At 42.5% G+C, this 10,798-nt stretch overlaps 1 protein-coding gene across 5 annotated transcripts in view; it reads right to left on the reverse strand.

The window, feature by feature from the left end:
- Positions 1-10,798, reverse strand: part of nAChRalpha4 (nicotinic acetylcholine receptor alpha4) — a 98,822-nt gene that overhangs the window by 64,798 nt on the left and 23,226 nt on the right. For all 5 annotated transcript variants that reach the window (XM_026818199.1, XM_018033941.2, XM_018033942.2 and 2 more), the window contains exon 3: positions 1,299-1,343. In XM_026818199.1, the coding sequence (XP_026674000.1) occupies positions 1,299-1,343 (45 nt within the window). The remainder of the gene's footprint in view (positions 1-1,298; positions 1,344-10,798) is intronic.

The raw sequence follows: 10,798 nt of genomic DNA on the forward strand, positions 1-10,798 counted from the left end.
TGAATTAAACAATCGAAAGAAATGTATACAATTTTTATAAACATCCCTCTTGCTCTCCGATGCCACTTCAGTAAATTATGAACAGTTCTTTGATCGACTGCTATTCATCGACAGAAGAAACTGGAATGGGAAGATAAAAGGGAAAGTGGGAGAATAATACGGAAGCGAGAGGAGAACGGATGAAAAACAAAGTACGCGTCGGAAAGGGATACAAAAGGTCTGGTTCAGAGATGCGGAGACTTTGGAACTTCGTTTATCGGTGCAACGAATCGGAAAGGACTGGGAGCTCCCACAGTTACAAAAATATGAATCGACGGTCTCGAATAATAAAAACGAACTATTGTTCTCGGTCGTCTTTACGTTTCTCTCGCGGTTAATCGAGTTCGCAGAAAATATAAATCACGACGGAACCGCTGCCTGTAATATATTCTAAGGAAAACATGGAGGCAATCCCGTCCGGTGATGAAACTGAAAACTTTCGGTTTGGAGAGGAGCATTTTTTTTCACCGCCGCGTCGTACAGTTTGCTTTATGAACTTTGTCTTGATATACAAGATTAAAAGCAATTACCGTGGAAATTAACTCTAAACTTCGTGTTTAACACGCTCGACGCGTCGGTTTTAATTTTTATCAGCCAGTTCCTTTTATCAACGTCATTGAAAAATGATGTCATTCGGGTTTTCCTACGATTATACATTGAAAGGGGTCTAATTAGGAACAGGAACAATGAGATATGGAAATAATTTTCTGCTAAGAACTGTGTACGTCTCGGGTAATTATTCATGTCAACATCAATTAAAGGGGGCATAAATTTCCGGGGCAAGAATGTTAATTCGCCTTTAAGAACGAGACTGAACTCGCCGGCGTAAATTGCATGTATACGTCTAACGAATTCACCAGGAGTTTATCTTTGAAGATGTTTTTCAAGTTGCTCGCGGAACGAGGGACGGGGAAGTTAATTGGTCTCGCTTAATTATTCTTCAATTACATTTGCCGCTACGAGCGACTGTCTCCTCGATTCTTTCAGGAAAAGTGCCGAGACAAGCAGTTACATATTACTTCGCGGAGCAATTTCCAGTTCTCGGCTCGAAATAAGCGTCTGCCTCGCACGCACCGAGTACGTTAGCTTCGACGTCGGTCTTACTTACTCTGATATAATTTTGCACGTGATCGACGACGAAACGGACGTCTTTTCGCACGGCGAATTAAAATTAAGTGAGAATTCTGACAGATGAATTTCGGATCGAGCCGACGGTCTGATCTATTTAAGTCATTTCGAGAAAAATTAATGTCGCTCACCTGTTCGACCCACAGGTTCGTCGTCATGATCTGGTTCTTCAGGTTCTGTAACAGACATCAAAATTCCTTCGTTATGACACTACGTTTAATTATACATGGGAATTTCATATCGATACTCGCACTACTGTGCCGGAATACACGACTTTGTCGTTTAAGACTCCGACAAGATTTTTATGTAACTTTTTATTTATTACCAGAAGGACAACAATCATCATCCATGTGTTCACCTTACACGCGGTAATTACAAATTTACGATACCGGCACTTAAAAGATCAGAAGTTTCGCCCGTGGATTTGACTTTTGTCCCTTGAATTATTCATTCCCGGAATCGGCCTTTGAGAAACATTCGTGATATTTTCCCGGTTTCTTGCCGCTAATTTGAATTCGAGGCTGCGCAACTTTTAACGAGTTCGGTATCCATTCTTACTCGAGGAGACAGCTGCGAAATGTAAATGCCTGGGGAACACGAGCCAAATGAAGAGGAGGAGTTCAATGGACGAATGTTTAATCCTTTAAAGTTGTTCCAAATCCGTGGAGCGGTATTTACGTTGGAAAATCAATGAAGTAAATGAATTATAATTTATTCAAACGCAACGAAGAATTACTGCCACGCTGTCCATCGAATAAAATCGAACGAACCGAATACAATAAATTATTTTATAATATATTCCTTATTGCTCCTGTGTACTCCTAAATCAGAGACGTGGACACGCGCCTGACGAATTGTATATGCAATATTTGGATTCCATCAATCTCCTTGGACGGGAAACGGAAAGTATTTAAAACGCGTTAATCTACAGGCGATACCGGAATATCGGGAGCGTTGATTTATCGCTTGGTGCCATTTGCTCGGCCCGTATCAAAAGTCTATTACTCGTGGACACCGGACGACCGGCACCACCGGTTCAATGACCCCGGAGCTCTCGTGTCTCTATCCCGATCCATGTTTCATTGAGACACCGTCCATCGAATGATTACGACAAACCTGCGAAAATATCGATCGGCCGTCGTCGTGTTGGTTAACAATCTACTTCGGTAACGTTATTTTTCTTTCGTTTTAATAGACCGACGATGTGACAATGTTTTAATTAAATGGCATTAATTTTAAGCGTTCATTAATCCGTTTGTGCGACGAACAGGGTGGGAGGAAAAAGCGTGATTCGATTGAAATGGGATCGACTAAATCAGAAAGAAGGCAGCAGTTTAATTCGCGTCCGGCGAGAAATGCGTTGCATAACTTGCCAATTGTATAAATTTATCGGATGAATATGTATCTCGTACTGGCAAAGTAGGAACGACCGTTCGAGCCTCGGATTCATGTATGCACGTATTATGTGTGCATGCAACAATTTCCGAGCTGCGGATAAAATAATACACTCGCAGTTTAGTATCGGAACGGTCGGACACTGTTACGAGAGATTGCAGGCGGAAATGGTTAGAGAGAAAATTACAGACGCAAATGAGGTTCCACGGAAATCTCGGACGCCAACGTGATTAGTCTTCGCGGATTAGGGAAAGCCGTTGTCCGTTGCAGTCGCCTCGCGTCGTCGTCGTCTGGGGTACGTGCGAACGAAACCGCGTGAACACGATTATGGCAGACGCGAGAGACTTACAACAAACACTTACTCCACCGCGTCCCTTCGGGATTACCGTGTTTACTGCGCCGTAAAACAATTCTCTGAGAATTGCAACAATATTTCCGGCGACACTATTATTCGACGTTTATTTTATAGACAGTTTTACGTCCCGTTTTATGAAATTAGTATCATGAAACATTGCGTCGGGCATTGCGCGAATATTACATCAATTTTTATTACATTTACGACAATGAAATGAATTTGTACATTCTGCCAGTAACTAAATCATTAGCGTTTTCACTCGAAATTTAATTTATTCCATTGCAAATTATTTAAACCAATTTTAAACGATACGAATGGAATCAGATTACGTGGGAGTAAATCCGATTAACGGAATATTATTTTTCACGTTAGTTTATTATTTTTACCGAGCGGTTCTTCCAACGCGATTATTACGCGCCGGGATAAAATATAGATTGCCGTAACACTTAGCACATCATCGAACTTCCGCAATTGACCATTTAATCCGCATTCGAGCCGCCGCCGCCGACTCGATCTGGTTTACGCTGTTAATGGCACATTGATTACACGGCGTCCAATCGGAAACTTCGTCATGTGTTCCCGTTGTAATATAGCACATGCTTCGAATCTCACGCAATTTCAACGCTGCTAACACGATTTCCGTGCCATCTTCGCTCCCTAACGTACCACCTGACCGCGTTACAAAACTGACGTACTCTCTATCTTTCACACGGATAGACGTTTAAGAGAAACTTTCTATGGATTGGTCGTAAGATGTGCGAATGAAAATAGCCGAGTCAATCAATAATTTCATTGGTTCACCCTGAAACGAAGGAAAGGTTGAACATGATTAAATGCGCGGAATTGCCGGTGAATTACTAGCGTTTGGTGTCAACGGGTAAATAACGCGAACGTACATTGGTACGGTAATAAAACACGTACGATTATTCATAACCGAAACTGAAGAGCCGCAATTTGCGAGAACCGTGCGGGGTAGCACGTTGATTAATGGCGCGCGTTTCCCTATTTCGAACCAGAATTTATCGTCCGAAACTTGTGAGCCGCAACGATATATGCACTCTCTGGGAAAGAAACTCGCGACCTGACCGAAGTTTAATATCCGCGGAACTGGCACGCGAGTTTCACCGGCGTATGTCGCCAATTGTCTGGCCCGATTCTGTTCCGAGCGGCACAAGTTCTCGGTACATGTACTCGACTGCGTGCAGAGTTTCGTCTCATGCGGCGAACAGATACAGAGGATGATCCCGGGAGCATGTTAAAATTGATTCGGTATATACATATATATATACGAATCGAAGGAGTGTACGAAAGGGTATCAGATGTTTCACGGACGTTGCGTCATAAAAGTTTATAAATTACAAAGTTTCCCGGTGTCGTTTGTTCCGCTATAGCGGCGAGGAGGATGATGTGTGGCTCTGGATACGTTCGGACAGCGGCGAACGAGAGGGAGCAATATCTCACGGTGAACGAGGAGAGACACGAAGGAACCGTATGTCTTCCGATAAAAATCTCGCGAAAATAGATCGAACTCGAGGAAATACGGTATCCAAGGTGCAACGTAATTTATAGAAGTCTCGGGGACGCGTCGATACGGGATCGTTACGAGATCGTAAGCGGAATCGGCGGGAAATGCGTGGTATAATGAGATGATCCGCCTTTTACACTTGCAGATGCGCTGCGGAAGGCGCAAGCTCGGCCCGACGGAGAGGCGAGGCGTGGCGAGCGATGCGACGCTACTCTGCGGCCCGAGGATCCCCTATGAATAATGCAGAACGAGTCGAGTGGCGCGACGCGTTGCCTTCGTTTATCTGTATACGCGAAAATCAGAAAACGTCGTACCCTATGAATCGGTAACGAATTCCATTCGGAAACCTTCTGTACGCACGCCGGTTTTCCCATGCCCGGGTCGCAAAACTTGTATTTCCTTTCTGTCACCGCGACGCCACGCGTGAGCCGAATTTACCGGCGTCTGCGGTCGGGTATTTTTAAACGCTGTTACAGTCAGATCAATATGCCGGTGAAACTGGGAGAAGGAAAATCGAACCGCTTCAATGCCCGCCTCGCCATCTATTGACACTTATCACTTGGAACCGGGTCGAGATAAGAGTCCCGTCGATCTTCTTTTAACCCATATGCACGATTCATTTGGTCATTATCATCATTGACACCATTACCGTTTATTCACTGATTCTACTGGAGAACTCTGAACGGTATCAATCGTTGCACGTACACGACACAAATGGGTCAGTGAGAATTATAATAGCGCTACCTCTTTTACATTTTATGTTTACGCGTAAACAAATATTTGTCGATCGGTACATATGAACCGATACTGTAAACAGAAATCCAGATATGCATATCGCGCGTGCATACATTCAATCATGTACCTGGGTATCTGCGTAGTTATAGATACGAGACAGCCAGTCGTATGAATGCTGATGCAAGTAGGTAGAAGCGGAGTAGCTCTCTCTATAGCATTGTGCGGGGTACAATAAAATCGTGGACGTCTACGCCACACGTTTGCTTCCGTTAATGCCGTGTGTGATACGAGAACGCGGTCGATTACGACCTATCTAAACGACGTGGCTATTGCACGCGTGCATACGTGCATGCATTTTATTTCATCTATCCGAACTTGAACATTCTTAATTCGACGAACAGCGTTGCCGGTCCGACGAATCGGTAAAATTTATACGACACTTTGCGGATCATAATTCGCGACGCGCTTAATAAAATGCATATTCAAATGCGTTCGATACTTCGATCGCACGCCACGGCGGCGTTCTGTTTCCACTGCAAACAAGCAACGCGGAAACAAAAAACGAGTGTAAATGAAAAGCTTTCGAAAAAGTCAATGTTTTACTTTCTCCACTTCACCGTTTCCATATTCATGATATTTCAACGAGCCTAACCAACGGTCGAGGGTTTGGTTCAAAGTCCTTATAAATCATCTCAGGAGATCGGATGGAGAATGAAAAAACAATTTCCAATGCTGTTTCACGAAAAAGTTACCGGGGCGTTTAACAATAGTTTCTGTTTTCCGGTACAAGCTTTCTCGAGTGCATCTGCATACAGAATTAGAGGAGAGTTTCGCCGTGCAATTTGTAAAGCAAATGCGAAAATAATTTGCGCAGCACGATTGTATGCTTCTAGCTAGATCGTGTTATTAATAAATTTCTGTGAAAATAAACGTGAGAATTTTAGATTACGTTCCCAGCCCCTTTCACAGATTCGGCGTGATCAGGTGGTCTAATTAATCGCGATCACGGGTGCTAGCGGCAATGGAATCAACTTAGCAGCTGGCTGTAATTATCACGATAAGCCACTCGACGATGCACTAGCACACGGTACGCGTCGTACACTCCCTTTCATAAATCTTACAACGCTCTCAAGTGCTTATTATCTGTCAAACGATCTGAGAAATATCCACTGAATCAGTGACTTATTCTTGCTTGCTACCACAAGACGAACAGAAACTGTAAACCAGAATTTTGTTCATAATTCCAAGCGTAGGTTCGACGTAAGACATGTGTAAAAGTAAATAGCACGTAGGCCACGAAGGCGCAAGCGGATGGAAAACAGATGTGTATACGTTGGGACTTGAGCGGTCGGAGAAAGGCCCGATAACGACGCAGAGGGTCCGGTCCGTTAGGAAAAGTGTTGCGTAGAACGTATTGAAAGAAAGGACCGAAGGATAACTGAGCAGTCACTTTTTAGTGGACTGTCGAACGTGACACACCGTGTATTTCTTCCCTTGAATTTTCCGAAGTCGTGCAGAAATATAGACATATTCAATAAAACGTTTAAAGTTTTGACTGATAAATTCCTGACCTTCTTACACATGTTTTGTGGATCATAGATTATAACATCATAGAATTTGCTCTTGGAACGTTCGATTCGATGTGAAAATATGTCGTGAGACTTATGAGCGTGGATGTACGTCAGTTTGGGAGGTAGTTAGGTGCCGTAGTTGTCGCGAGAGCGTGTCGATAAGAGTCGAGCCGGTGAAAAAGGGCTTAAACCGTGTGGTACACGCGAGACCGGGATGAATAGATAGCGTTTGATCAATGAACTCGCGGAACAACGGGCAGGCGAAATAGTTCCGTTGGAAAGTGATGCAGGTGGAATGTTTACCAAACAGATAGCAGGATTTCGCCGGGAGCAGGGAGGGGGGCAGAGCGGAAGGGTTACACGAAAATCCACTCAGCGATTGACTCGAACCCTCCACCTCCCGAACGTTCTTAACGTCGAAAACTAACAGCTAGGTATATCGTCAAAGGTCTACGCTCCTTTGTTCGCTCGATTGGATCTTCCGTTGACTCAAACCTCGAGCACTCGTATATAAAATCTGTCCAGCTCAGACAGCTACGAAATAAGAATATCCCGATAAATATTAATGAGAAAAGAACGTCGCGTATTTCCTCGTTACTTGGTATCGACAGGCGAGACTCGGATTTACGTAACACTCGAGGAAATTTAATTTCCAGGTTGAGGACTTGGTTACTGTCGAGCTAAACTCTAAAAAAAGCTGTCGTTCTTAATAACGGCTTCCTGAGACACCTGATATTGCAGCTCGGGATGATATGTACGACTTTGAGATTAACAGCAAACAAAGGCGGCGTATTCTTTCATCGTAGAAGCACGGATAAAAATTCATTAAACTCGCAGACGTGCGTAACCGCAACGACCCCGCGCAACTCCACTTTTTACACAACTCTCCATCATCTCCTTTTTACTCTCACCGCCCCCTCTTTCCATTTCCTTAATTGATCGACGTGTACACGGACGTGGAATGATTTACGAGTTAAATCGCGGCGAAACTTTTCTCCGCGTTAAACTGCTAAACCTTTTTCCTACGAACAACGAAATACTTGTTGCACTATTTATAAATCGCACGTGCATTTCATTTCGCTGTCGTTCGTTAAAAATTATACTTTACGACAAGTGGCCGTGATCGATACCGCGAATTCGAAGAGCGATATTTTATTTGTTTTGTAAACAGCGGTCTGTCCGATTCGAATTCGCTTGATGAAAAAGGAAGAGGGCTTTGCTCGACGAAAAACTCGCATCAAAGCCATTGTATAAAACGGCGCGCCATCGATACAGCTAAATATCGACGCAGTTATTAACCGGCGGAACTAATCCCGGCCCGGCTTTTGCTCCATAAACGCGTATATTAACTGTCCTATAATGTACGATCCTGGCTATAGGCTAAAATAGAGCCACGGCTGGCCAGTGGCTTTCCATTACTACTGGCCCAGGCTTTTCGCCACACATTCATCTGCGTACTCGTAACTTTACCTGTCTACGTTAATAACATCTCTATCAGGCATTCGGTATCTCAAATCTTACCCCCTTTTTTTTTAAATAAAACTCCTCAATAATCGTAATTTAATCGAATAATAATATCTGATATAAAATCTATTTCATATTCTCAGTTGTTTATAAAATCTATCAATAATTCATCGTTTGAAAAACAAATCGCGAGATCGCGTTCGTTAATAAAGATAGAAGCGATAACGATTCCTGGTAGGTGTATCGAAAAAACGTTAAACCTATTAAGAGTTAACGAACGCGGTACTCCGTATAAGTACACGATGGCTATTGTCCATTTAAGGGAGGTAGTCTAACAATGATGCATGAACCGCAAGGTAATGCCGGCGGGTAGTTGCTAGCGACCAGTAAAGAGAACGCATAGCCCAATAATTACGTAAATATCGCGCTCCCCCTCGTACCTTTCATGAAAATGATATAGAGCCCTCTCCGCAGCTTTCAGCCCAAAGGATTTCTGTCTACAACACGCTATTTTACGGCCGCCGGTGTTAAACGCTTCAACTACAGGAAATATAATCGTAAAAGTAAATTTCACATGTAAGAATTATCACCAGATTTTATACGTTCAAAAATATAAAAGATGCGCGCGGTATCTGAGGACCGAACGTCGAAAGAGTGACGCATTTTATTTTTAAGTCTTATCTAGTCCTTTAAAATTAATATTACAAAGGCCACGAACGCAGTTTTATTTCATTCGTCTCGTGTAATAAAATGATAATAGCCAGAAAAACGTATTGTAGCCATAGTTTCTCTCTCCAACGGTAATTCGCACCGCGACAGGAAGACTTGGGAATGAATAACAGTTATTCCGATCCATACAGTTGTTTATAAAATCTATCAATAATTCATCGTTTGAAAAACAAATCGCGAGATCGCGTTCGTTAATAAAGATAGAAGCGATAACGATTCCTGGTAGGTGTATCGAAAAAACGTTAAACCTATTAAGAGTTAACGAACGCGGTACTCCGTATAAGTACACGATGGCTATTGTCCATTTAAGGGAGGTAGTCTAACAATGATGCATGAACCGCAAGGTAATGCCGGCGGGTAGTTGCTAGCGACCAGTAAAGAGAACGCATAGCCCAATAATTACGTAAATATCGCGCTCCCCCTCGTACCTTTCATGAAAATGATATAGAGCCCTCTCCGCAGCTTTCAGCCCAAAGGATTTCTGTCTACAACACGCTATTTTACGGCCGCCGGTGTTAAACGCTTCAACTACAGGAAATATAATCGTAAAAGTAAATTTCACATGTAAGAATTATCACCAGATTTTATACGTTCAAAAATATAAAAGATGCGCGCGGTATCTGAGGACCGAACGTCGAAAGAGTGACGCATTTTATTTTTAAGTCTTATCTAGTCCTTTAAAATTAATATTACAAAGGCCACGAACGCAGTTTTATTTCATTCGTCTCGTGTAATAAAATGATAATAGCCAGAAAAACGTATTGTAGCCATAGTTTCTCTCTCCAACGGTAATTCGCACCGCGACAGGAAGACTTGGGAATGAATAACAGTTATTCCGATCCATTTCTGTTCCGCACTTGGGCCGCGCGTAATGAAATTTTTCAAGAAACTCTTTCAAATTCCCTTTAACAATTATTATATTGTAACTACCGGGTTTTCTCCTTTTTTCGTAACAAGACTTGTTCCCCGGCAATCGATAACAAATAATGAGGGTGAATCATCCTTTTTCTTCTCGAAAGCTCCGTAACGGATTTCTATCAGGGAACAAAGGAGGAACGTTCCTTCTTATTTTGTAAATTAAGGGAAAAATAAATTCTTTGTCATTTGCATTGCGTATTACGTCGCGGAATATTCAACGACCCGGGGCGTCGAGGTACAAAATGATCTTGGAACAATTTTTGTGTAAATCGCGTGTCGACGAGCCGTAACAAGCTACAAGGCAACGAAATTATTTTCTATACTCTCGCGAGGAGTACCGATGGCTAAAGGAACGTAGCTCTTACGAATGCTGAGCTGCTTTATAAATACAAAAGATGTGAATGAATTTTGAATCCGATAGTTTCTACCCAAATTTTGAACGGTCAATATTGAAAGGACACTACCAGTTCCTGATAACCCGAGGCAAACATTGGCCTAATCTAATCTGACGTAATCTGGGCTAGCCATATCACGAATGTAGGAATGTCGGGAATGCTTCTAGCAACGTGCATATAGAGACGCAATAACCTTCCTACATGCGCGTATAAATTCTCACGCGGTTATTGAGCAACCTGCATATATCGGTTGGATAGAACGTTAGATATTCCCGCCTCGCCGATCTAATATTCCCTCTGCCTGCAAAGTGAAATTTTTAATCCAACGCGAGCACCTTGCAAAATAACGTCATTTTTAATACAATTATATAATTTTCCCCGCTACGCTTGCGTCAATGTTGTAATACGATATTTCAGTTATTATTTAAGGATGTATTGGCTATACAGTCAATCCCAAAAGTTTATGCACTTTAGAAACGCATTTTTTAAAAAGAAATCAGACGTCGGAAGAATATTGCTAATAATAAACGACAAAAAAAAATTT

The sequence above is a fragment of the Ceratina calcarata genome, unplaced genomic scaffold (genome assembly GCF_001652005.2).
Source record: "Ceratina calcarata isolate Rehan_Ccalc_2016 unplaced genomic scaffold, ASM165200v1 scaffold78.2, whole genome shotgun sequence".
Taxonomy (NCBI): domain Eukaryota; kingdom Metazoa; phylum Arthropoda; class Insecta; order Hymenoptera; family Apidae; genus Ceratina; species Ceratina calcarata.